The sequence below is a fragment of the Notolabrus celidotus genome, chromosome 20 (assembly GCF_009762535.1).
Source record: "Notolabrus celidotus isolate fNotCel1 chromosome 20, fNotCel1.pri, whole genome shotgun sequence".
Taxonomy (NCBI): Eukaryota; Metazoa; Chordata; class Actinopteri; order Labriformes; family Labridae; genus Notolabrus; species Notolabrus celidotus.
The window spans coordinates 14,992,574-15,018,894 of NC_048291.1; the positions used below are offsets into that span (position 1 = coordinate 14,992,574).

Consider the following 26,321-nt stretch of genomic DNA (forward strand, 5'->3'; position numbering starts at 1 on the left):
TACATTCATGATATCCCACGGTTTGCTCTTTTTCTGAGCTTATGGCTCATTCAGTACTCCGGATGAGTAGTTTTATCTGCCTCAGCGGCAGTGAAGCTCTGCCCTTTCCTTCAGTCTTTGGCTAAGTCCCCAGTCTGCTGGATTCACAGAGGGGTGTGATGCTCCTCAGTGTGAACTGGCATATTTGAATTTTGTTAGCCTTTGCTCACTGCTGCATGTCCTACCTGTTTGGCCTTGTGCTGATGATAGGACGCAGCAGTGAGTTTTCAGCATGATCATAAACTTCTTATAGGTTGCACTAATGTATTGTCAAATGTCATGACTCAGCGAGGCCATCAGGAACACATGTACACCCATATATGCTCCAAAGGGACAGGTGAACAGATATAGCCCACACATATGGGAGCACTGCCACATTGAGGACGAGCAAAAAAATATCTGTGAATGATTCCACATCCAATGCAAGGCAGCAGGGACTTTAATTTGAATCATTTTGGCAAAGGGACACCAATACATCATACATTGTGATGCATGTAAGAGAGCCTAAAACCACATTGACAGCATATAGAGTGTTCAAAAACTCTTTGTATGTGATGTGGAATTTTTGTTTTTCAAAATAAAATCAAATATTGAGGTTTGGTTTGTTATAAAAAGGGTTATATGGCATGAATTGGATATGAATGCCTTTAGACTCCTGAATTTAATGTAAATGTGGTTGACAGTCTTTTTCATGTTAGAAAATAAAAAGTATCTCTAATACTGTCCATCATCAGCTAACCAGCCAATAGAAAGAAAAAATACAAAGCTGCATCATTCACAGCGCTGTTGCATCCCTTGGAAACAAATATACAGTCATTTATTTAGCAATGATTACGCTTCAGCTAGTGATCATGCCTGGATTCCCTAACTGTTTCACACTTTTATCTTCACAGAGCAGAAAAAACAGAGGTGCTGAGCGAGGACCTTCTACAGGTGAGCTGTGGTGTAAAAGCATATTTGTGTGTTTATGTGTGTGTGTGTGTGTGTGTGTGTGTGTGTGTGTGTGTGTGTGTGTGTGTGTGTGTGTGTGTGTCGGCGCGCGTGCGTGCGTGCGTGTTCGTGCGTGGGTGTGTGTGTGTGTGTGTGTGAAATGAAGGTCTCTTAGCAGTTAGCCCTGTCATTATTCATGCTGTGTTAGATTATTGGGTGTACAGAATGGGATTTTAATGGCTGTTTTTGAGCATGATTAGTGGTTCCAGTGATTTGACAATGTGATGCCTGAGAGCTAAGTAAGTTCTCAACACAGATTAATTACTGTAGAGTTCATTCAAAGAGTTAAATTACATGTTCAGTCTGTTTCTGGTTTATTTTTTTAAAACGCTGCTTTATGTGCTGCTCCTCCATGGTTATGTTTGGACTGAGTTGGCAAGTCTGGAATTTTTTTAATTATTCAATATTTCTGATGTATTATTGAAAGAGTTTAAACTGGTTATGAAACATACTGAGATTAATAGTGATGCATCTTTATGTTGTACACAAGCAAACAAGACCACCACTAACAAGAACAATTATTTCTGTCGTTTTATGTATGCCTTTTGCTGCTGTAGCCGGGTAGGTGTCAGACAAGCCCTCAGTTGTACAGCCTTTGTTTTTTGCATTTTCTGTGGAATATATTCTCAATGATAATACAAGTGATTATTGACAAACAGCAGAATTAATGTTTTTGTGAAAAAATTACTACTTAGTCATGCATTCAGTTTAGCAAAGAGATGAGACGTACCACTCTATGCACAGTGGCGCCAAGACCAGCACAACGAAAGTTCAGGAGCTGTTAGATTATCAGCTGTTACTGAAAGGCACATTTTTTTGTCATACTTAAAGGCACTGTATAGAGGTTTTTTTTAGCCGATTGTAAAAAAGTCTCACTCTTAAACTGATGCCTCCTCATGACATAGTAAAATGAGATTACCAGCTGTGAGATTGGTTACTTCTATATCTGAATGTTAGTACCCATGTTTGGGTTGCATTCAGTTGATAGTCAGGGCTTTGCTTGGTTAAAGAAGAAGAACAGAATCTAATGTTTATGCCAGCATGTGATTGCTTCATCGCTCTTTGGGGACATGTGCATATTTTTGTTATTCTGACATTTATTGGGAAACCGCAGCACACATCATCACTCCTAGTGATGGGAATTCTGGCTCTTTTTAATTGATCAGATTATTTAACTTAGCAATAAGAGCCGGCACCCAAACAGTTCTTCAAAGTACCATTTTATCTTTTATCAAATCAGCAATTTTTAGCAATGTTCATGATTGATATGTGTGCATGTCTTATACTTTTACACATAATTCCTAGAATAATAACACTATTTGATTGATTTTTGGTATAAAAACATTGTCACAATATCAAGCATCAGTCCTCTAAACACTGTCATTGCCCTCCCCCTGCATCTGATTGGTTGCACAGCACACAGTCAAGGTGTGCTTGTGACCAAGTGGTGTGGAGAGGAGATTTTCTCAGTAATATGTTGTGTATTAAAAAACAACAAAAAGATGGAAAACAACTATTAAAATCATCATGCAGCATGTCTAATCCCCTTTGTTAGCTAACATTAATACAGCAGAGTTCACAATCTTTGGTTGTTTTTATTTTACATTTAACAATTTTACGTATCAATACATCAGTCTACATCCTGCAAAACAATTACATATTTATGACAGTTGGTGATGGTGCTCGTGGGAAATGCAATTTTGTCCAAAGTGGACACCAGAATCAATACATTTTGAAAACTCCTCATGGTTCCTTTAGGTACATTTAATTGAGTTAATTTCAGCATGACCAGACAGACCTGCCACATGGACAAAAACCCAAGTGTTTTAACATGATAAATCGTCTCCACTACAATAGAGTGGTGCTGATTTTAGCTGGTACAGAGATGACGGCTGTCAGAGTTCAGTGTGGTGTTGTGTTGTGTGAGGACATCAGTGTTTGTGTGGACATGCCAAGAGAACGCTGACGTGTGAATATGTCTGTGTTTGTGTGCTCATCCAGGTGGAGAAGCGTCTGGATCTGGTCAAGCAGGTGACACACAGCACTCACAAGAAGCTGACTGCCTGCCTGCAGGGTCAGCAGGGCACTGATATGGAGAAAAGATCCGTCAAGTCACCTTCTGTGAGTAGCTGTGTCCATCATTCTATGAGATGCTGACAAATGACATGAAGACTAATGATGCAGCTTGTTTTTCATAATCTGTTATGTGTCTAGTAATAGTACTTCTCTCTGCTATTAGAAAAAACTTCCGCTCACAATGCTGGCACAGTGTATGGTGGAAGGAGCTGCAGTGTTAGGGGATGACTCCCTCCTGGGGTAAGTCACTGTAGTTTATACACGCAGTCATCTTTAATCATTGATTAAGCTATTGATTTCCTCTCTTCCTCTCTAATTACTCCTGACTACATTTTATTTGCATATTAATGTCTCCATGTGATTTTGCATTCACGGAACAGGAAGATGCTGAAGATGTGTGGGGAGACAGAGGAGAAGTTGGCCCAGGAGCTCATCCAGTTTGAGTTCCAGATAGAGAGAGATGTGGTGGAGCCCCTTTACGTGCTGGCTGAGGTGAGCTCACACTGCTCTTACTTAATACACCATTTAAGACATAACACCTCTTTGAATTGAATAACAGATTTTTTGTTTTATCAGCTTAAAAGTACAAGCAGCACAGGGTCTCCATTTACATAAAAGTGATGCATTTTTGTTCTCAGGGTAGACTTTAATCCTCCTTCTGTTTTCTTTTTCTTATTTCAGGTTGACATTCCCAACATCCAGAAACAACGGAAGCACTTAGCAAAACTTGTCTTGGACATGGACTCTGCTCGGACAAGGTACATATAAAAAAAAATTTGCTCTTCTTTTAAAATTTTCAAAATGAAAGCTCAGGCTATTAATGCATGGCAAACTCAATTATTCTTAACCCTTCACCCAAAGATTTCAGCAGTCATCCAAGTCATCCAGTCACCCAAGTACACTGCAGCCAGGTGCCAAGTCTGAGTCCCTCAGAGAGGAGATGGAGGAGTCAGCCAATCGAATGGAGATCTGTCGAGTGAGTTACCACTTTCCTTCTCCAACTCCCTTGCTCTCAGTTTGATTTATTTCCCCCTGCATGCATCAGTCAAATATAAACCACAATGCCGTGATGATATTACAGGGTTCTGCAGGAGGGATTGGTTCTCATGAGTGGATTCTTCTCATACTTTCTGTTACAGGATCAGCTGTCGGCAGATATGTACAGTTTTGTGGCCAAAGAAATAGACTATGCAAACTACTTCCAGACAGTGAGTATATGAATCCTTCAGATTTGGGATGGGAAAAACATTGATTTCAGGGCTTTGAATTAGGTGTGGTCAGGAAGGACATACCCTTGTGGCCACCCCAAAATCCTTAACTATGATTGGCTGTTTGCCCTGATATGGTCTGGTTCAGAATTGACCTGAATATGGAATTCCCTCTTAGCAGTTTTCTATACCACATTTTGAACTAAAAATTGATTTAGAAAGTATAAATGTCCAACTTGGCATTTGGAGAGAAAAATTAACTATTACATAATATCATGTCCTATTTTACCAATGGCATTTAAGAGATAATTCATGGTGAAAGGGTAGTCATGTAAATAAGAATCCTGTAAGTCTTGCTGCCACAACCTCAGTCATAAAAATAGCTGCTCAGGTACTTTATAATCTTATGACTTGCCAACCCTTCTTTTGATCTCTGTTTTGATCTCAGTGAGCTCAGATTATTACATTACATTGCAGGTGCTTGTATCTGTAGGTCTCATAACTGTGTCAAGGCATCCCCTGACCTTTATATGACCCCTGTTCCTTATGTGGACTAAATATATTATCATTCCTACGCAGTTTGACTCCCCTGCTGTTTCAAGATTCCCCAATGACTCTTCAAAGGCCAACAGGTGCCTGTCTCTGTGGGAACCTGGGCACATGTGTTAGGACATAGTTCTTGTGACTGCGTCCAGGTCCCCCTTGAACTGTACCACTGCTGTCCCTTAAGAAATACACACATGTGTAGTCTCACAATTCAGGATTCCCTTAAACCAAAATTCTTCCTGATGTGACCCACACTGGAGGACCTACATTTCATTTTAATGGATAAAAAATTGTAGCACCTGTACAAAAGTAAAAATTTGACAATATATATTTTATTTTTGTGTTTTTTAATTTACTTTAGAAATAGTCATCAGATTTTAGGCTGAACAGTACAATTTAGGGTGTTTTTTCCAGCCAAATGTCAGAATGGGTCAAATTTGACAGAAACAGTAGAAAAGGGTTAAATGTTACAGCTTTGTTGTGTTGCATTCTAAAGTAATACAAAACATTTATGCAAGAAGAAGACATCTTAAAAACACTTTCATGTCGTTAGAGAAAGTTGATAAGATTAGTCAAGATAAAAAGGGTAAATAAATAAGAAATGGTAGAAATAAAAAAGGGGAAATAAATAAATGCTACTTATGCAAGTCTATGCAGAAGTTAGTCTGGCCACCTACATCAAAAAAGTCTGGCTCTGCCCCTTGGTGAATACTGTTTTGTATAGTAATTGTTTTTCTTAATGTTGCATGTTGTATTGACAATTGAAATGATCTAATGATCTAATTATATAATACACACATGCAGTACTGTTTGTTGTAATGTCTTCTCCTGATGTCCCCTACTACAGCTGATAGAAACACAAGCGGAATATCACAGGAAGTCATTAGAGATTCTTCACAGTATCCTGCCCCAGATTAAAGCTCACCAAGGTGAGTCATCCAGTCCGTGCGTCCGTGCATCCGTGCGTCCGTGTGTGTGTGTAAGAGAGGGAGAAAGTATGTGTGTGAGACAGATCTGCTCTAGTACTGCACCTGAAGCATTATCAAGAGAACAAGTAACAGAGTTAATAGCCCTGACGTGTCACATAACAATCTTGTTAAGCTGTAATTATCCACCTTCATATTTAAACATTGGCTACTTAACAAGTGTTTAACCAAACAGATTCCTTAAGCATTATAATTTGCTATGGCAAAAGTAGAAGTAGACATGAGTTACAAAGTAAAACACTGAATTGTAATTCAACCTTAAAAAGTCACAGTAATGCAGTCAGGAATAATTATTGAATTTAGTAAATACAGGTTAGTGCTTTGTAGTCGCTGGTTTGAAGAGGAGAAGAGATTTGTGTAGGTTTGTTTGTGTCCGTGTGTGATTCAAGCTGTTGTTTTGTGTTGCAGAGGCGTGGGTGGAGAAACCATCGTTCGGCAAGTCTCTTGAGGAACACCTGAATATTAGTGGGAGAGAGATCGCCTTCCCCATTGAAGCCTGTGTCACCATGCTGCTAGAGTGTGGCATGACAGAGGAGGTACATGGCACACACACAAACACACACATAAAGATGTTCATATAGTGACCTCACAACCAGTCAAAGCTAATGCATTCCCATAAGTGTGCAACTATTTAAGGAGCAACTTGAAGGTTGAATGTTTTACAATGTTAGTACTAAACCTTGTCTGAAGTGGCTGTGGAAATAGCTCATCCTGCTTTTCTTTTGCAAAGACATATGGGCTGTTTTCAGTAATGCTGCTGAAACTGCTTTTTGTTAACATCCCATCACAACATGGAGGACTCAGGCAACTCGCCCTCAGCTGAATTTGTAGTATGAAGTGGCTGAAACCATGAACTGACACTTCTCACACAAGCACCTATCAAAGAAAGTATCAGTTGCTCTCTCTCTCTCTCTCTCTCTCTCTCTCTCTCTCTCCTCTCTCTCTCTCTCTCTCTCTCCTCTCTCTCTCTCTCTCTCTCTCTCTCTCTCTCTCTTCCTCCCTCTCTGTCTCTCTGTCTCTCACCCACTATTTCTGTCTGTCTTTTTACTATAATGAGTAAAATGTACTATTTTTAGATGACAAAAAAAGACAGTCTTGAAGACATCTTGCGACCCCCCAGGGATTCCAGACCCACACTTTGGGAACCCCTGCTTTAGATCATTCTCCTTAACACTGATTCAGTCCAGTCTCCAACCTGCAAAATGCTCTGCCTATTCCTGATAATTTTTACCTTTCAGTATGTCAGTCTAGGGCACCTATAGAGTATTTTTGCACGGTTTGCAACTCAAAAAACTCCTCATTTATCTCATACTGCCATCCATGAAAACCCTCATTTCAGCAGTTCTCAGCCCCTGCCTGAAGTGCTGTGTTTTGGCTTTTTTTTCCTGTGATAGAAAGTTAGACACAGCTTGAGGAAGAGACTTTTCACTCAGCTTTTCTGTAATGGAATGACCTGAAAGTTATGCCTTTATAGAAAAAATCAGAGGCTATAATTCTTAGCTCCCCAGTATAGCTGTTAAAAGTAAGCTATTGTTTCTATACCTTGCTGTTACAATGTTACTTCCTACTTGTGGCTCTGAGCCTCTATGGATGGCCTTTATGGATGGAACAGCTTCAGGTTTTAGCAACGGTTATAATGCAAATCCACCTAGTTTTGGCCTTTGCTTACTAAGGAGTCATCAGTGAAGTGGCGAGCACAAAACAACAGCCACATTGAGGCTGATGTCTTCCTGAAATCATACATTTTTCTGGGACCTTTGTCTATAGGAACAGAACATATTTTTAGATGTGACTTTCCTTGACAAACAAAAGAACATGTCCAAGCAAATTCTCTGAGACATACTGAATCAACAAATTTCTGAGCTGAGGAAAAAAAAAAGCAGTGAAATGGACTTTCCAGCTCCTGAGTGGGTGTGTCCTTGACAGAGCTGTTAGGTGGGCTTGTCCTTTAACACTTTGCTAATAGGATGGCAGAGGCTGACGTTAAGCTCAGGCCAAGTCTTGAAACAAGCTGTTGGAGAAGCTGGAAAATACATCCAAGGGTTGAACAAACATCCATGTATCTCATTTTATGAAACTGTGCCGAGGTTTAGTACGGACATCCAACATGCTAACTTTGTTTATGTATGTTCTAAAATACAAATCAGTATAACAGGTCTCTTTTAAAGATTATCAAATCAATATTATTTCTTCACTGACAAAAATCTAAATGCATCTCAAAGAGCAAAGCTGCTGTATGTCCCCAAATCAATGAACAGATTGAAGCTGACTTTATCTTACTTTGTTAGGCTGGAGAGCTTACGCTGGCTTTTATCTTCTTGACCTTCAAATTAAGATTTCATTACATTTTGGAAAGACAGAGAGGCCATGTAGCAACATCTTTGTTACAGGGAACAAGAGTGTTTGAGGGTTGTATCTCTAATAAAAAGAACAGTATCATGGCTGTAAGAAAGGTGTTATTTGTCTTTGATTTATTCATTTTTTGTTAAGTATACTAATAAAAATGTAATATTACTTGCAAATAAATGTGGCCTTCATGTTTTGTAGTTAACAGGCTAAAACACGTACACCTGTGTTAGTTATCGAGGGTCTGTTACCTCAGCTCAGTATTTATTCAGACCACAGGTCATGTTAGATCTGATAATTACACATGATGATGTGTTTCCTGTGTGTGGGCTGCAGGGCCTCTTCAGAGTGGCTCCATCAGCCTCCAAGCTGAAGAAGCTGAAAGCATCTCTGGACTGTGGAGTTCTGGATGTGCAGGAGTACTCCTCAGACCCACACGCCATCGCAGGTGAAATACACCCACACGAATACCCATTTCCATAACAACCCCTACACTCTGTTTATTGTAAGTCAGGAAACAGAACTATTAAATATATCTGTGATGAAAGCAGAGGTCTGTTATTTATGCCGTGGTTCGTTACATGTCTTTGGGTTGAATTTGGACCCAGTTGGCGTAAAATGTGGTTCTTCGTACAAGGATAACAGCCTTGATCAGTGCTCTAGTCCTGAAGACTTTATCCTGTTATTGCTGTCCATTTCACACATTAGCATGAAATCTGTGTTGAGCAATCTGAATCTGGCAGCTGCGTTAGCTGCAAGGGCCTGCTGGAGGGGAGTGGAGATATGGGGCATGGCCTTGTCAGTGCTCTGAGGAAAGAAAACAACCCTCCCCTCCTTCTAAAAAAACAGTTTTTCTCATTCACAGGGGCTCTGAAATCATACCTCCGAGAGCTCCCTGACCCACTGATGACCACAGAACTTTATGATGAATGGATTCAAGCTTCCAAGTAAGTAGCTGTTACAAGAATTTTCTTGAATTATGCCTTTGGTCACGGTAAAAAACAGAAAAGTCCGAAATCCTTATGAGCAGGTTTTAACTGCCAAAACAAAAAATGGTTATATTTGTTGAGAAGTAGAGAAACAATATACCATAATGGTTTTTCATTTCTCCAGCGTTCAAGATATGGATAAAAGGCTACAAGCGTTGATGACAGCATGTGAAAAACTCCCTACAGACAACTTGAACAACTTCAGGTCAGTGGCTTTAAGTGGCTCTTACATCCTTATATTTCTGCATTTTTTTCTATGAAATCAAAGAAAAGGATTGTAAGAAGCCTGAGTAGGAAAGTGAGGTTATGCTTGTATATCTTTTACCTAAAAGACACCAAGAAGAAACTCTCCAAAACGACAAGTAGTGGGATGAAAATGACTGAAACATAGACAATTTTATCTGATCGCAGAGTCCTTGTACAACCATGGAGTTTCAGTGTAACCTGCACCACCTGCAGCCAAGATGAGTAACAGCAGCAGCTGGTTTGAAATTCAGGGATTCAGATATCAACACCTGCAGGCTATTGACTTACGCAGCCAGTGGCTTTTACATCTGCAGTAATCATCAGCTGCTCAGCTAGTTTTAAAATTGCTCCTATTTGACTTTTAAACATTACAAGATTATGTTTCAGTGGCTGTGATCTCTCACTTGGTAGGAGGTGCAGACTGGCTGTGAGGTAGTTTATATGTAGTTTTAAAACATGTCTTACCATAGGGAATGAGTAACTCACTGCTTTATTCAAATCCCACAGATATCTGGTCAAATTCTTATCAAAGTTAACCGAGTACCAAGACGCTAACAAGATGACTCCAGGTAACATGGCGATCGTTCTCGGGCCTAACTTACTCTGGACACACACCGAACCGTATGTATTCAACTTTTCACGTGTGTTTGAGTCTTTTTATCTCAGTTAAAATGTTAGCTTATCAAAACAGGGTGATACTTTGGTTCACTTATTCTCTTCTTTGCAGGAACATGACAGAGATGATGACCACCTTGTCCCTGCAAATTGTTAGCATCATTGAGCCAATTATCCAGCATGCGGACTGGTTCTTCCCTGGAGGTGGGGATCACATACTATGTATGTTTTAATGTAGTTAGGTTGGGTACCACATAGAATTATTTTGAGACTCAACAGGTGGCTTTATATATTTTTGAAGTTAGTGACTCACAGTTCTGCCAAATTCGATCAAATGAACAAAACAAAGAAGTTGCAAAGTCAAACGTCTGTTCAAGTGAGAAAAAGGGCTTCCTAATGTGCACCACATCATACAGTTTGACTTATAATGTGTATATAAGTCTTAAGGTGATTGGGATTTTTTCCTATATGGATATGAAAAAATACATTAACCTACACAAAGAAACGCAGAAGAGAGCGAACATACTTTAAGCAAAATGAAGAGTTCATGAGTGCTGGCTACATCATGTAATCCAAGCAGGGTGTGTTTGAAGCATCATGTATCACAGTTACTTGTACCTTGGTTGACTTTAGCAAGTTTAGAAAGAAAACTGAAACTTTCAACTTCATACAAGAGTCAACAGTTAAACAGTTACAGTACAGTTGCACAGTATGACATCAAGCCAATCAGGTAGTGTTGGGGGCGGGACAGTAGGTGAAACATAGGCTGTTTTCGAAACCGCCTACTATACAAGTAGTACGTACTGATTTGGCCAAAATTCAGTATGTAGTATGCAGTATATGACCAAGAGCAAAATCTGCAGTATGCCAAAACTACCTGGATGTTGTACTGATTCGGGAAAAAGTCTCAGTATGCATCGGACCAGTCTCCCTCACGTACTGTTTCCCACAATACACAGCGCTAACATTATGCTTCTTTTTTCTTCTTTTTTTGATGGGGGTACTCAGTTTGTGGGTGGTGTGAAAATTATTAAATTCCATCTAAAACACTTCTTAACTTTTTGAATCATAAGTGATGCTAAAGAAGTAGCTTCACTATCAGCTTGGCCGTTGTTTACTTCTGCTTTCCCAAACCGGAAATCCAGCGATGCCTGACCCAGCATACTGCAGAACAGATCCAACATAACAGTCATACTACATACTACTTTCAAACGCAGTATGTAGAATGCATTACGTACTGCATACTGCATTTCTGGGTAGTATGTAGAAGGCCGTTTCGAAAACAGCCAGGGTGTTAAGTGGAAACAGCCCGAGAGAGCAAGACACAGCAGCAGAGCCAAAGAAGCACATTTTTCAATCAGTTAATTTTATCTGTGATCGGTAAAATAACACTTAGATACAGATTACAAATGCTGATTATTGGCTCTGATAATAGGCCAAGGTTGATAACTGGTTGACCCCTAATAAAAATACAGAGTTAAATCACTTTTTGATATATTTTTTGGGGGATTTGGAAACTCCCTTCTGTTGTTCACACTCACCACAGACCCACACTTCAGGCTCAAACGCCACTCACTTGCATAAACACTAGTGTTCTGGATGCTAATAATGTGTTTTTGCTTCCCTCAGAGATTGAGTTCAACTTAACAGGCAGCTATGGCAGCCCGATCCACACCAACCACAACTCCAACTACAGCTCCATGCCCTCGCCAGACATGGAGCAATCCGAGCGGAAGCAGCAGCACGACCAGAGCCGACGCCCACTGAGCGTCGCCACGGACAACATGATGCTGGAGTTCTACAAGAAGGATGGGTATGATGCCAAGTGTGTCCTTCTGCTGCCCACATATCACTCTCCCACTCTCTTTCTCTTCCTTTACACCCACTCCTCCTCTTACTCATGTGGTGTTTAATGTTTAGTGAACATGCACATTAAGAATCCATTACCCTGTGGGAGTATGTACACATCCTGTAGGCTGAGTTTTTCACCCCTATTAGAGGTGAGAATGTTTCTTTTATCTCACCTGTCAATAATTCCAGCACATACAGCTACATCCCCTATGATCAGCATTCATCAAGACAAGAGAGGCTGACTGATTGGAATACATGCGGCCTGAATTGCCTTGAGTGGCATTGTCTCTATGGCAACAGGTCTCTGATGCCGGGCTGCCGGTTACCTCTTTTTTTCTAAGGAAATATTTCTTCAGGGATGTCTTCCCATCCTCCCACACCCTGCTCCTCTGTCACAGACTGGCTAGCACGTCACCTAACCTGAGTCATTCATCCAGCCTGTGGAAAATCACTGGCAGAATTAACACCGATGCCTTCACAAAAGTTCCCCCATATAATTAAGAAAAGACTGGGATAGCTGTAAATCTGTGCATCCCATTATGAGAAACCTAGATCGGATGATTGCAAATGGCTTTTATCCTTTTTGAGTAATTGGCAGCCTCATAATATCAATTTACGTGTGTTATATAAAAATGTTGAATCTGTTGGCAGACATCTTGATTTTGGAAGAGGAAGTGTTTTGATTTTTGTTTGTATGATTGTAGTCCAGGTGGAATTGACCAATCACATATCACATGGTTTTGTATGCAAGAGAAAAATGCAATCCATCATATTAACACCTTGGCTTCCATCAGAAGTAATCTGACAATGATTTATTTATCTTTATAAACAGATTTCGAGATCCAACTGCAGCTGACGGCTGTTCTAGGTAAAAAGAAATGTAACTTGAATGACAACTCTGCTTGACGCTGTGTTGCAAAAGCTGTATTTAGATAACCCAACTTCCTGAAATGCATTAGAATTAATGGATCCATTCAAATAACAAGCAGTTTAAACGTTTTTTTCTTTTTTTTTATTGTGATTAGACCCAACAAAGATGGACTTTTTACTAATTTGCATCATAAAGTTAGTAAATCAAAAAAATCAAATGAAAGTCTTTGTTTTTTTTCAATGTCATATGAAGCCTGTCAAACAATCATTTTAAAAGTATTTTTTCATGAATTATTTTGCATTTCAAAAAGTTTTTAAGTCTTTGTCACAATGAAAAGCAATTGTTACCAGTGTCTTAGCTTGGGACTCAAATGAATGCAACAGAATTTACTTTATGATCTTGACCTTTAGATGTTTTATTCAAATAAATGCTGCATTGCTTCGGTGTGGTCAGTGTGGTCTGAAACCATGACTTAGAGGTAAGAGACAGCTTCGGAGCCTTTACTCTGTGAAATATAGTGTGCAACAGTAGGGCAGATGACTGGTCACGCCAACCTGAGGATGCCCCTTAGATACGGGTTGTCCTCCTGCAGTCAGTTGCCACCCATTGAAGCGTTGTAGTTCTCATCTCTGTTTTGGTTTCATTGCACACTCCAAAATCCACTTAAAAAAATTCTGCTCTGTAGGCTTTTGTGATGTGTTTGTAGAAGTACTTAAGTGATATATTTGAATTGTGTTTGCAACAAAATGCATGTTACTGTTGACCTGTCAACTGAGCTGTCTGGTAGTTTTTAGAGTTAAATGGTTCACTGCAAAAAGGGAAGCAGCAGGAAACAGATGCTGCAGCAGCTTAGCCAAGGTGTACCAAAAGCAAGTGGAAACCTCTGCTCTCAAACGATGAAGCCCATGCGGAAGTGTTGTAAACTGCAGTTCATCGAGAATCTGCTTGAGGCTGGCTGCAGAAACACCAGAAACCACATAGACACCAATTCAAAAAAGACGATCTTTTCAGCATTGGTAAACATGTTTACAGCCTGGTTCAAAAAACGGCTTGGCTCTACTTAGCTAATTTCTATATCGGAACACACTGTACGGGGGATGATTTTTTTTCTAACGCGACAGTTCAGAAGATATTAAGATTACGAGCTTTTGCCCAAATAAGGACATGACTGACTTGACTCCCAGATGGGAACACGTAGCTGTTGGCTAGGAGGCTCAAACTCCGCCTCGTTATGTCACACTATGCCTGGTTGAGTTCGCATTTCCAATATGGCTGCCGTCAATTGACTTCAAAACAGCGCTCAGAAACAAATGGGTGACGTCACTGATACTACGTCCATTATTTATACAGTCTATGACCAAAAGGGACAAAATAGCATGCAGTCAAAAAGATAATGTGTTAATTTTACATCCTAATTGCATTGCAATGGACACATTGATACTGACATCCCTGCTTGAAACAGATGATCAGGCGCTACTCTAGTGTAGTTATAGACAAAAAAATGATGGCGTGCATCTTGCAAACATTTTTGTGAGGCATGAATTTGGCTTCTCTCTTGATTTGAACAAACAAATAGTTTTACAAGAAGCTAATTCGGCTGTAAAAAATTCAGCTCACAGAAAAGGAGACTGGAAGTTGCTTATCCCTAAAAGCTGGCTACACCCGAATGCCCAAAAACTTCATCATCACTCTCAGAAACTATAATGTCAGACAATAGATGATGGGTACTGAGATTGAAAGCAGTGGAGAAAAGTGTCTGCTTGGTCTGTGGGAGTTTCAAGCAAAGTTTCCATATAGGTTCAAGAAGAATAGAACTTTAATCGTAAGATTAATGCAGTGTGGTTATGTGATCTGACATCCCCTCACCTCTGGTACATCACTTCTGCTCCCTCCTGCCACTATGGATCTTATCCCCTCCATTATATACAGTACACTGAGTCTAGTTTCATGAACCATTTCTGCACCACTTCTGACCTCATATCCCTTTTGCCTCTCTTCTCCTTACTAACGCAGCATTAGGAAGATACAAAGGTACTGTATCATGCCTTTTTCCTACCTTTTTCCTCACCAACCCTCACTCACCTCATTCCTTCACCATTACACATGACCCTGTATATGTATTTGTCTGCAGTATGGGCGTCCGAGTTATGGATACCTCCTGGGTGTCCCGGAAGGGTTCATCCACATTGGCACGCAAGACCTGCTCCACCCCTCCAGGCATGCAAGGCCCAGGGTCTCCCGCAGATACTCTCATCCCTGAGCAGCCTGGAGAGCTCGTCATCTCCCCGTCCGCGACTCCGCCACCTGGAGAGAGGGTCTGGTAAGTCACAGTAGAGACACGGCTCTCCTCTTCCTCATGCATCCAGTCATTGCCACCATCATCACCATCATTAACTTTCTCAGCTCTGAGTGATCAAGATCCTTGGCTGTGATAATCATACTCTTATTTTATGCAATTTTCCTTTAAGTCTCTCTCAGTCGACACCTTCATGGCTTAGTCTGTTAGTCTGAGTTTTCACTCTCCACATTCCTGCCCTTCACCCTGCTGTTTGTCAAGTTTGTGTCACTGTTTGTAAAGTTTTCATAAGGATAAATGATAACTTCAACCATGTATTCAAAAGGTTTTACTCCAAACACTACATGGAGGTTTTGTCTCTCTACCTGGCACTCAGCTTACTTCTTCAAGTCTTTTGCAAGCATGCTTATATTTCCAGTATTTCATCGTTGTGGCTTGGCTTTCTCAGCTTTCTGTTGTACATTTTTCCTTTCCGTTGACACTCAGGCTGATTTCACCATTACTTTAATATGATTATCATAGTTGAACACATGAATAATCACCTCATGGTCGCTGGCTCTGCCTGTGTGGCAGACAAGAGATAATATGGCTTCTGGCTTGGCTGGCTTCTCCCTCCTCTCCTGTGGCTCTTTCAGCCAATGAAAGGGTTTTGTGTCTGTTTCACACTGCCCTGGGCTGACTGCAGGACCTGCAATGCAAACAAGTCATATGCTATGCTGTAGGATATGGGCAGATAGGATTTCCATATGCAGCAATGAGGAGATATTTGTTATTAGCTCAGCTTGGTAATATTTTAAGCTGCAGACCAGCGCTTTAACTCCAGATCCTCACAGCTCCATGCAGTGTGCAGACACAAGGTGATCACAGCAGGAGTCCTACACACTCAGTTATTTTCCTTTGGCAATAAAACTTTCTTTTCCTTTGCTGTTTATTTGTGCTTGTCTTTGTATTTGCACTAAGCTGACTGTGTGCTTAGCTTGGTGCCCACAACCCACCCTCAAATGCAACTTATTTTTTCCTCTGTTTTTGGCTACGGATCAACTAACACACCCTAATCATGAAAACAGCTTATCCTTGATCGCTCCAATGCGTCTCCCTGTTCAATCACTAGAGCTGTTTTTTGTGTGCTGTCTATTCTCTTAATATCTACAGCTCAGACAACGTGTCGCCCAATCGGCCGGACACCTCTCATGCCCACCCACCCCCAGGGGAGGACCGTCCACCCCCCCCTTACCCAACCTCCTCGTGCCACGCTGCCCCCCACCTCTTCTATCCCAAACCCCCACCCTGTGCTCGCCCAGTGGCACCGGGTCCAGAGTCTCAGCCCCCTGCCTCACCCCCACCCCCACTGCGCTGGTCTGGCTTCATTCCCCCGGCCCCTGCCCCGCCTCCTTCCTCCTCTTCTTCCTCCTCCTCCTCGTCACTTGACATCAATTCCAACCCCAAACCAAGTTGTCTGCACTTCCCCAAGCACAGCCCGCCTGGTGAAATGTTGCATGGCCTCCCACCAGATACTAATGCTTCACCACTCTACATCAAAACCCCTTTGGTACTAACACGCCATGACCAGTCCCTTGGCAATCCCCCTAGCCTCCCGTCATCCGCGCCCCCGCCCCCGCCGTGGGCTGCCTGTCCATGTGCCCGAGAGAGAGGACCCCCCAGGCTGACTAGGTAAATACAACACACCCTTGGCTGCTGTGGATGTATCACAGAGTGGCAGCTGTATCTCTCCTCTAGCTCGCTGGCTCATCTTTTCTTTTCGCTTTTTTTTTCTCCCTCCCCCTTCAAATTACATATCTCAGATTCTGTAACATTCAGGTTGTCAGGGGAAGCCTCTCATGGGGGTTGCCTAGCAACTAACTAAGGATGTTACTGACTTATATAGCGCTCAGTTTCATGCTGGTATTGCATAGACAATAAATACACGGTCAGTGCTGCATATGGCTATCAAATAGCATATGGATGTATTAATTCTACAGTTTGCAGCAGCAGTTTTATTAAAAAATGGAGGGGAAACAACATGTTTTAAAGGAAGTGAAAGCAGTCTCTTGTTTGTGATTATGACTGGTGATAATGCCCAGTGCAGAATATGTTTAATATGAGCTTCTTAAAGCTAGAGCCGAAGTGCTGGTTTTGTATAGAGTGGCAGTTGCAGTCCCCTGACTCATACGTCTGTGCTGATACAACATCCGCACAGGACAGTCTGGATCATTACAGCAAATCTTTGTCAGCAGTCAGACGTACGTTCGCTTGATGACACTTGTTCTTTTGATTTGATATCTTCATAACTTCTCGTTTAAATAGCTCAAAGGCATTTCAGGAGATTGCAATTAATTGGATGTCGCATAATATGTCTGCTTCTGTGGGCGTTGTGTGAGTTCATATGAGTTAAATCAAATCTGTGCCTATAATAGCCTTTATGTTCTTATATTGTAGATATTAAATACAGATATTGTAGAATATTGCACTGAGTAGAAAATCAAATAAGTCAAGTACTAATTGTGTTTGAGTTTAAAATAGATGTCACAGGAAATCTTTGAAACACCAAGATGCTTAGATTAGTACATATATGTGGTTATTAAGCACTATTTAATAAAGCAAGGTTATATTAATGATCACTTTCTTGACTATTTTTATCGTAAGTCAGTATGATTATTAACTGAAGGTGTTTCCGAGCAAAGGTTAATATCCTGGGTCCTACTACATTGGCTGTATTTGTGCTGGCATTGCTTGAAGTAGAATAATGCAAGTTCTATTTTGGGTTCATCATGGCTGTCTCTACTGTGTCATATGAGGTAAACAAGAAACCAAACTAAGTCAATATATGAGTTTCTGCCTTAAAAAGCACTCATGCAACTTCTTTCTGTTTGTTCTGGATATAAATGTGCTCATCATCTGCTCACTAAAGCTGGAAAGAATACTTCAAGCTCAGTGTCATTTTTGGTGAGGATGCCGTCATGTGATTGAGTTCAGATCCCAGCTGGGCTGCAGTTGAGTCAACATCATTACTTTGAGCTGTGATGGAGAAGCACATATAGATTGATTTGAGGTTTTCTATCATTTATAATACAACATAGCTGACTGACATGCCATCTAATGTCTTTTTTGTGGGGGAATAAATCAGTCTCCATCATTTTTGATGTTGTTTGAATGTGCTGACAGATCCACAGTTTTTTATGTCTTCACTACATTGTAAAACATTAAGAAGCATATCAAAAACGGGACACTTGGGATTGGAACAGTTTTTGAAATGCTTTAATGTTCAAAACAGTGTACTGAATTATAAGTGAAGGTGATGATGGTGGTGGTGATACTGGCAATAAGGTAATGTCCATTAGTGTGTACAAACACACACTGTGTCTGTTGTTTTCACACACTAATGTCTACTTGTTTTTTTCAGTTCATTGAAGTGCAAAGAGCTCTCCCCTGTAATTGGACACAAAGCCATCCAGGTGGCAGGTCCAACAGTACCCCCCAGCAGTAGTCCTCAGAGCAGCAGCCAGTCTCCCCACTCCACAGAGCACAGTCCACACACCCTTCGCAAAGGTAAGTCCCTCTCTTAACTTTGAGCTTATTTGCTTCCTTCAGTCTGAGAGGATATTTGCTAACAGCAGAAAGTAATGTATCTTTGTTGTGTGTTTCCAGGTTCCAAGAAGTTGGCTCCTGTGCCACCAAAGGTCCCCTATGGCCAGTCTTGCGGGATGTCCGACCAGTCAACAGGTCAGCCGTCACCGGTCAGCCTGTCTCCCACACCACCTAGCACCCCCTCCCCTTATGGACTGGCCTGCCCTCCAGGGCAAGTGCCCCCATCCTCCCCCGGGCAAACCCCATTAGGGGCGCCCCACTCGCTCTCATCCCCACCCTCTCTGACAGGAACACTCACCAAATCGCGGCCCGCCCCTAAGCCCAGGCAGAGACCCAGTCTGCCCCCTCCGCAGCCACCCACAGCCCCTGCAGGGTTTACTGGCCCGTCCATGGCCCCAGTTCCCCAGCCCCTGGAGCAGGGTCTCCTGGATGGACTGTCTCCCGGGGAGAGCATGTCTACAGGTAAACATCAGCCCTTGGTAACAACACCCCCGCCGCCCCCACAGGTGGGGCTGCAGCGGCCCTCTCTCAGACTTGCTGTGGCTCTGTCCAACGGAGACGGTGGACGAGTGTAGGACTCTGTAGGACTTGTAGATCTAAAAGACACCTTCCCCCCTATGTTGACTGCTCCCAAACGAATGTCTGATTGAAAAAAAACGTTGCCTTTTAGACACAGATGCCTGAAAATGAAACAATGTAATATTAGCATTTTTGTGCTAATGTAGTGAGCAAACCTCCTGACCTATGTATTCATTGCTTGTGTTATGTGATGATGTTTCTGGGTAATGTGTGGAAACATCAGACAAGCATAGCTCGTCCTGCTTGAATGGAAGTTGCCATTAGATTCATCATGTGCTCTTTGTATATCTGTGTTACCCAGACCCTCACTCGGCAGAGGTAGGTCAGATGCTTACACCAGTCCAGGAAAGCGTAGCAGGTGTGGACAGAAAGCCAGGCCAGCCCCAGATTCTGTCTACAGTATGATGTTATGATGATGAGGTGTTCTGTCATTGATACCAAGCATTCTGTCACTTTGTTATATTTATCATTCTCTTGTTCCCCCTGCTACTATTGTGTACCTTGCAGCTGTGTGAGGCCAGGGATTCAGTGTGGGCTAAGTGTGAGGGGGACTTTTAGGGTAAGCCAGAACCGTCCCCGCCCCATGCGCTCCATCTCACTGCCTGGCCTCGTGCTGTGGCTGCCTCTGGGGTCTCCTGTAGCCTGCCTCAAACATACCAACCACTAACTCTCAATCAGAAAAGTCTCCCTATTTCCTCTCAGCAGGTTATTAGCTCTTTGCATGGTGTTGTAGTTCAAACAATAATGCATGGCTTAAGGACTTCCCAGAGTGCACCATACTGCGCTCACATTGCAGATGCCCTCGCTTCCAGCGGTCCATCCTAAAGCCCCTCCCTCTTTCGTTGCCCATTCCCAGCCCTCTGCCAGCAGACATTCCCCCTCTAACGCCCCTGCCACTGGTTTCATGGGGCTACAGGTAACCCCCACTCCTCCTTTGGCAGGTTCATCGCTTTTTAAAACCTCTGCTCCCTCTTACTACACTGCCACGCTCCATCTCATACCTACACAGGAGTAGTCACCAGTCTCTGCTTGGACCTGCTGCTTTCAGTAAATGCAGCAGAGCATTAGGACAACTTTATAAACAACAAACACTGTATCCGGTCCTCATGAGATCTTCATTGTTACTTCAAGCCCACTTGGTGTCTTGGTGCCATTTTCCCACAGAGTTCCACACACATCTTGTTGCCTCTGTGTTGGTTTATCTGACCATTGTTGTAAACGTGTACAGTAATGTGTCCGTGTGCAGTCATTTTGACTTGTTATTGTATTTTATCTGACAAAGTATGTGTTGTTGTTGTCTCTAAAGACACAAGAAGCTGTGACATATCACACTAGTCGCTACCAAGTTGGTTGCAGTGTGATTAGCTACACACTGAAAAAATCCCTGTGTAGAATGTGAAGCACATGTAATCTACTGATTACTTCAATCAAGCCAGATATCATATGCCACTTACCATTAGTTCAGACTCAAACGATTAATATTATTTCTGCTCTCTTCCGTTTTTACACCTCATTACCATCGTCATATGCCCTCTTCTCCTCCTCTTGCTCATTGTCACCATTCCCACCATTCTGCTCATCATACTCACCTCTCCCGCCATGCTCACCATTAGATATCTTCAATTATGAAATCCCCTCCATCAATGTCAATCTGGACAGCCTCATCGATGAGTTCAGCGGCGCCCCTTGCAGGAGGTCCTTGGCAGTGACAGACTCTCCAGAGGGTGACGCTGTGCCTGAGGAGGAGCCCCAGAGCACCACTCTATGACCTATGACCCTAAGGCATCACAGCTTACCAGCACCCCTATGGCTGTTCATACTCTTAACTGTCGCCACCAGATGGCCTGATGGAAACACACTGGCCTCACCAATGCCCACCTGAAAACAGAACTCGAGTACATCTGCTGCAGGCTGCAAAGAAACTCATCTCTTACAAATGCTCGCTAAAACATAAATGTGATACAAAAGAAAAAAAAATCACCAAAATGCCATAGTGGAGGAACAGTTGCCTTTAGGAGAAAAGACTGGAATATCGATGAGTATAACATTTAATGATTTTTCTTTTCCTGCTTTGCTTTGTTCATATTTGTTGTTTGATGCTGTGGTCTGTATTTTTGTGGGGGTTTTTAATTTATTTTTGCCTTATTAGAAACATGCAATCAAATTGCAGTATGATACTCGCACGTTGTGCAACTTTTAGTTAGGGAAACTCAGAGCCTGACGTGGTTAGGAGCAATGCCCGTCCTCAGGGTGAAACAGAGAGGCAGAGTGAGGGAGTAGTCTGGTGATATTGCTCACAGGGTATTCGAGCTTTGTGCACATTAGAAAAAATGCTGAGCCCTAGAGACAGGTTTGTCCTGCAGGATGAAACATCTAATGCAGTCTAATTCTTACTGTTACACCCAGTCTTTACTTAACCTTTTCTTTCACATAATTAAACTGTAGTTCTTTATCTAACGTTTACCTTCACACAGGTAAACACACTTTAACTCACTTTATACCAGCACAGTATGAGAAGAATGTTATTGTAAATTACATTTCTTTAGACTTGCATCTCCTATTCAGCTTTCAAAGATAGCACCATGTCGTGTTTGCATGACAAGCCAATAGGAACTAACCGCTTTGGATCAAGGGCCTCAGAATGGCAGTGTTTGATTTTGTGTGAGTGTTTCTGCTTTTGTTGTTCTTGGAGGGTAAGTTTAGAACACCCATGTGCTGTTACAGTTTGCTGACAATGGATGGATGACTACACTGCCTTTAGGTTCGTATGATTCTCTCTCTTAACCTTGTTTAAAGTGCTTCAGGTTCAATAACCTTTGATCTCTAGTGTAAATACAAAGACTGTACATAAATTGATGTATATAAATCTGAGAGGAAAAGTATATGTAAAATGCATATCTTGAGAATATATAATAATAATAATATATGTGCTGATATTTATCATGTGTAGAAAATGTAATGATTAAAAATGGATGTTATTTTTGTCCCTGCACACAGTGAACAGGTTTACTGTAGATTCATGATGTTTCACTTTAACACCAGGTAACAAGGATGCTGCAGCACAAATGCAGAATGTTATTTCTGCGAGAAATCAATTGTAGTCTTTCTAATTCTGTCTCCTGAGCTTTGACTTCAAACATGCTACAGCACTAATAAGTTGCAAACCAACACCCTATATTTTCTTTTTTATAAACACAGTGCTTAATTGAAAAACCCTATACTGATAATGGGATCACTTTGAGTATTCTTGGACCTTTTAATACATTGAAAATGGGAATAAATGTGGTCTCGGGCCTGTATTATTGGATTAGATATAACACAATAGAATTATTTATTTTATATTGTGCGCACAATATATTAACTTGTGCACACAGGGAAACAGCTTGTGCGCACAGGTTTTATCTTGTGGGAACAAGCTGATTGTCATATGTGCACAACTTAATAGCACAATGCTCACAATGCAAAAAATGTGATGCAAATTCAGTACTGACTCTTCTTAAAAGGAGATTGGTGCCCTTTTTGGTGTTGTTATTCTCACCACAGATTATTAGTTAGAGGTTAACAAATTCATCAAATGCTGCAGTGTCATTTTTTTAATTCAATGGAAAATGTCCAAGGACAAGTATATCAATGAAAGTGCAATTACAGTGTTTACTGATCCACCTCAGTCCAAAAAGTGGTCAGCCTACCCAGACCTACAGAAAAACAAGCCATTTATTTTAATGCAAAACCATTTACAATGAAGTTTCTTTTATGTGTTACTTTTACTTCTAACAAAATGAACTCTCTCCAAAAGTGATCTACAGTACAGTATGCATCAGTGTGTGTTCTCAATGGACTCTGTTTATGAAGATTTTGGTGATGTTGATTCTTATATTGATAGTTGTGGTGATTATACTGTATGACAACAATTGCAAGTGCCCTCCCACTGGTTGTTATTTTTGGAACTATAGGCATAATTAATGTGTGCTAAAGGTTTTATTTTCTGTGCTGGATCCATACATTTATACAAGGAGGTTCTTTGGGGTTTCTCTCTCTATATATATATGAATATGTGTGCGGACTGAATGTGATTCACTCCATTTCCAACTGTAGGCTACCTGGTTTTATAATAATGTGCTGGCAAATGAGGACTTGTATTTGGATGAAGGTTAATTAGGGCCTGTTGGCATGTGTTATTATCAGTACAGGGCAGTATTACTGTAATGCTTTTGTGCATCATAACTGGAGCTTACAGCCACCTGAAAGCATGCATTCATATTCATTAGGTGTGATAATTATGCTGCTGAAAGAAAAAAACATCTGCAACCTCCCCTGAAACACGAGTCATGATTTCATCTCATGTCTTATTTCAGCCAGTTTCCACATATTCATAGGAGCCACCTTTTGCACCAAATGGTACATTGTTACATAGTTTTATCAAGCTTTTTATGTACTGTAGACTTACATTTCCTGACTCACCAATATTTCGGTCTAACGTGAGGCTAAATTTGTTTACATTCTGATGAGGGGGGGATTTTAAAATGAGAAAAAAAAAGGTAAATCTGAAAAAGTGTCATGCATGCGCTTAGGTAGTCTTTTGATAATCCACGTTTTTGTGTCAATCACTGTCTTTTTAGGGATTGTAAGAGGGGTAAAACATGAATATGGTCTAAAGAGAATGTGGATCACAGTAACTGGTCCCCGGAGGGGTTTTGAGCAATACGGTAGAGGAGTAGATGTTGCCTGTGGATGTACTGCCTCCTTCTGCTTTTACTACTAGTGTACAAATGAAATCCTGCCGCTTGTCGAGCCCACCATGCCCCCACCCCTCCCTCCTCTGCTTAGCATATCAAGTGGAACACAGTGTGTACTGTGAAGCCTACCTGCAATCCTTATCAGAATGTCAGAAATAAATATATATATTAAACTCTACATTTGTAATAATCTTATCGGGTTCATGTGGATTTTTTTCAATGTTTCTCTTTTTCAGCAAATCATACTTTTACTTGAGACTTTTCTCTGCCAATGAAATGCCAGTTTGATGAAAAAATACCCCAAGAATTATGATAGAAGTAACCTTCTACATTTACTCACCTGAAGTCCAATCATAAGGTACTTTTACTTTATTTGAATGTGAATGTTACCTTCAATATTATAGTTTTACTCCACTATATATGTATTACAGGGACACAAAGATTGTGGCAAAACTGGAGACAAACACAAGCTAGCATTACCAAAGGAGTGATTTAATTTGCAAAACCATAAGTTAAGTCAACATAAAACCGTTATCATTATTTTAGCGTGTGTGTGTGAGTCTGTCACATTATATGCAAATCAGTAGACCTGGTTATTGTCAGGCCTGCCATAGTTAGTGGATTCTTAATGGCAGACAGAGTCTGGGAGAGTGAATAAGGGAGCGAGAAGATCTTTTGTACACCGTGCCTGGGTACAACTCATCCAGCTGGTGACCCCCGGCCAGGACACACCCCCCTACAACACTCAAACAGGCAGGGTTGGACAGAGACACCTAGTGGCCTGGTGATGGGGATGTCATAAAAATGTCAAGTGATGTGATGTATAATATTTTTGGCTTGTGACCTAAAGAATCACAACTTATAGTTCAGTCTTTCATGTTTAGAGCATATATAGTATTGTTATTAGTTTTACCAAACAGACATTCTAATCTATATTTGGGATTAGTTACGGACACTTAACACAGCATACTCTGCTATCAGTGTATGACTATGGTGAGAATGTGACAAGTATATGAAAGCACTTTGAGAGGTCTTAAAACTAGAATGCAGTAAATAAGCACAGTCCATTTACCATCCTTTTTAAATGAGGTTCACAAGTAATGGTGCATCAGTACTTCCAAACCAATAATATATGCAACTTAAGGGGTAGCTGTGGCTCTTTGCTAGAGTCAGTCATCCCTCAGTCAAAGTTTGGGGTTCTTTTACTTAGATACTATGTGCAATTTGAAGATAATAAATCTTAAGTTCATGAGTTTTTATGGGAAACTATTACTCTGAATGTAGTAACCTTACATGTTCGTATTGGTGTGTGTCTGAATAATCTGAGTGTCTCTTCCACTGCTGAAGGGTGAATCCTGCCATTGATATAATATGTACATAATAAGATACAGGTATAAATATATCAGCTGGTAATTTGAGCATTTTTCTGTCTTACTGTGACATTGACAGGAATTAATTGCAACTATGTATTATTTTTCAGTCATTACCTTTTTGCCTTAAAATGTGTTACTTTGCTCATATGCAGCTTCACATTTCTCTTTGATCTACCACTCACATGCTCCATACCTGCGGCATTATCAAAGAAATTCTGTTTCATCAAAGAAAATAAATCAGTGTAATTAATTTTCCTTCCACTCAGGAAAACCAGGTATGACTAATAAAAGAAGAGAAGCCTCTTAAAGCGTGTAACCTGTAGGACAGGCTCAGCAGGATGGCTGAAGGCTTGACACAGGAGGAAACTAGGAGTGTATACGTTTGTCCACCTGGTAGCATACTTACAGCACTACACTTGTGGTAAATTTCCAGCCCTGGTTGCATAATTCTGTTCTTACTGTTCTACCTCAGTCTGGATTCTTGAAGAGGCAGAGGTAATCTGATGCTACAGTCTGGTCGTGTATCTCCTTACAACTCATCCCTTCCTGCTTGGCTATCTCCTTTAGAGAAGGTGTATCAATTATTCCTCACTGAAAGTTTTAAAGTAGGCTCTATTTACACACAGGAGATGCCAGTCATTTGTTGAATGGAATGATGCACAAAGTACATATTTCTTCACCTAATCGTTTAGTTTAAGTATAAAGTGGTGTGAGATTTGCCATTTTAAATTTATGGCATCTTTTCTTGTGATGCAAGAAGAGAAAGTCTGTCACCATCGCACCTCATCTGCTTTATCACTTTTCACCCTCTAACTCAACAAAGCTGATGTCTGCCAAAATGTAACTTGATGTGAACGCAGACCTGACAGTCCTTTTGGTGGCAAAGATGTTGTTGCTCTTCAGCTTCAGTTTAAAGATTTGTCTACAAAGTTGCTTAGAAACAGGTGTCCAACAATAAGGGTGACCCAACAATGACTTCAAGCACTTTT

The 26,321-nt window shown here is 41.1% G+C and overlaps 1 protein-coding gene across 1 annotated transcript in view; it reads left to right on the forward strand.

Annotated features, from left to right (window-relative positions):
• Window positions 1-24,154, forward strand: part of si:ch211-114m9.1 (rho GTPase-activating protein 44) — a 37,853-nt gene extending 13,699 nt beyond the window's left edge. Inside the window, exons 2-21 of the mRNA XM_034712268.1 lie at window positions 933-972; window positions 3,031-3,150; window positions 3,269-3,345; window positions 3,486-3,597; window positions 3,787-3,863; window positions 3,967-4,081; window positions 4,245-4,313; window positions 5,707-5,788; window positions 6,254-6,381; window positions 8,528-8,639; window positions 9,057-9,138; window positions 9,305-9,385; window positions 9,934-10,047; window positions 10,154-10,245; window positions 11,671-11,854; window positions 12,725-12,760; window positions 14,895-15,083; window positions 16,212-16,730; window positions 18,460-18,605; window positions 18,705-24,154. Coding sequence (XP_034568159.1) covers window positions 933-972; window positions 3,031-3,150; window positions 3,269-3,345; window positions 3,486-3,597; window positions 3,787-3,863; window positions 3,967-4,081; window positions 4,245-4,313; window positions 5,707-5,788; window positions 6,254-6,381; window positions 8,528-8,639; window positions 9,057-9,138; window positions 9,305-9,385; window positions 9,934-10,047; window positions 10,154-10,245; window positions 11,671-11,854; window positions 12,725-12,760; window positions 14,895-15,083; window positions 16,212-16,730; window positions 18,460-18,605; window positions 18,705-19,219 — 2,890 coding nt within the window. The 3' untranslated portion in view covers window positions 19,220-24,154. The remainder of the gene's footprint in view (window positions 1-932; window positions 973-3,030; window positions 3,151-3,268; window positions 3,346-3,485; window positions 3,598-3,786; window positions 3,864-3,966; window positions 4,082-4,244; window positions 4,314-5,706; window positions 5,789-6,253; window positions 6,382-8,527; window positions 8,640-9,056; window positions 9,139-9,304; window positions 9,386-9,933; window positions 10,048-10,153; window positions 10,246-11,670; window positions 11,855-12,724; window positions 12,761-14,894; window positions 15,084-16,211; window positions 16,731-18,459; window positions 18,606-18,704) is intronic.
• Window positions 24,155-26,321: the final 2,167 nt, after the last annotated feature.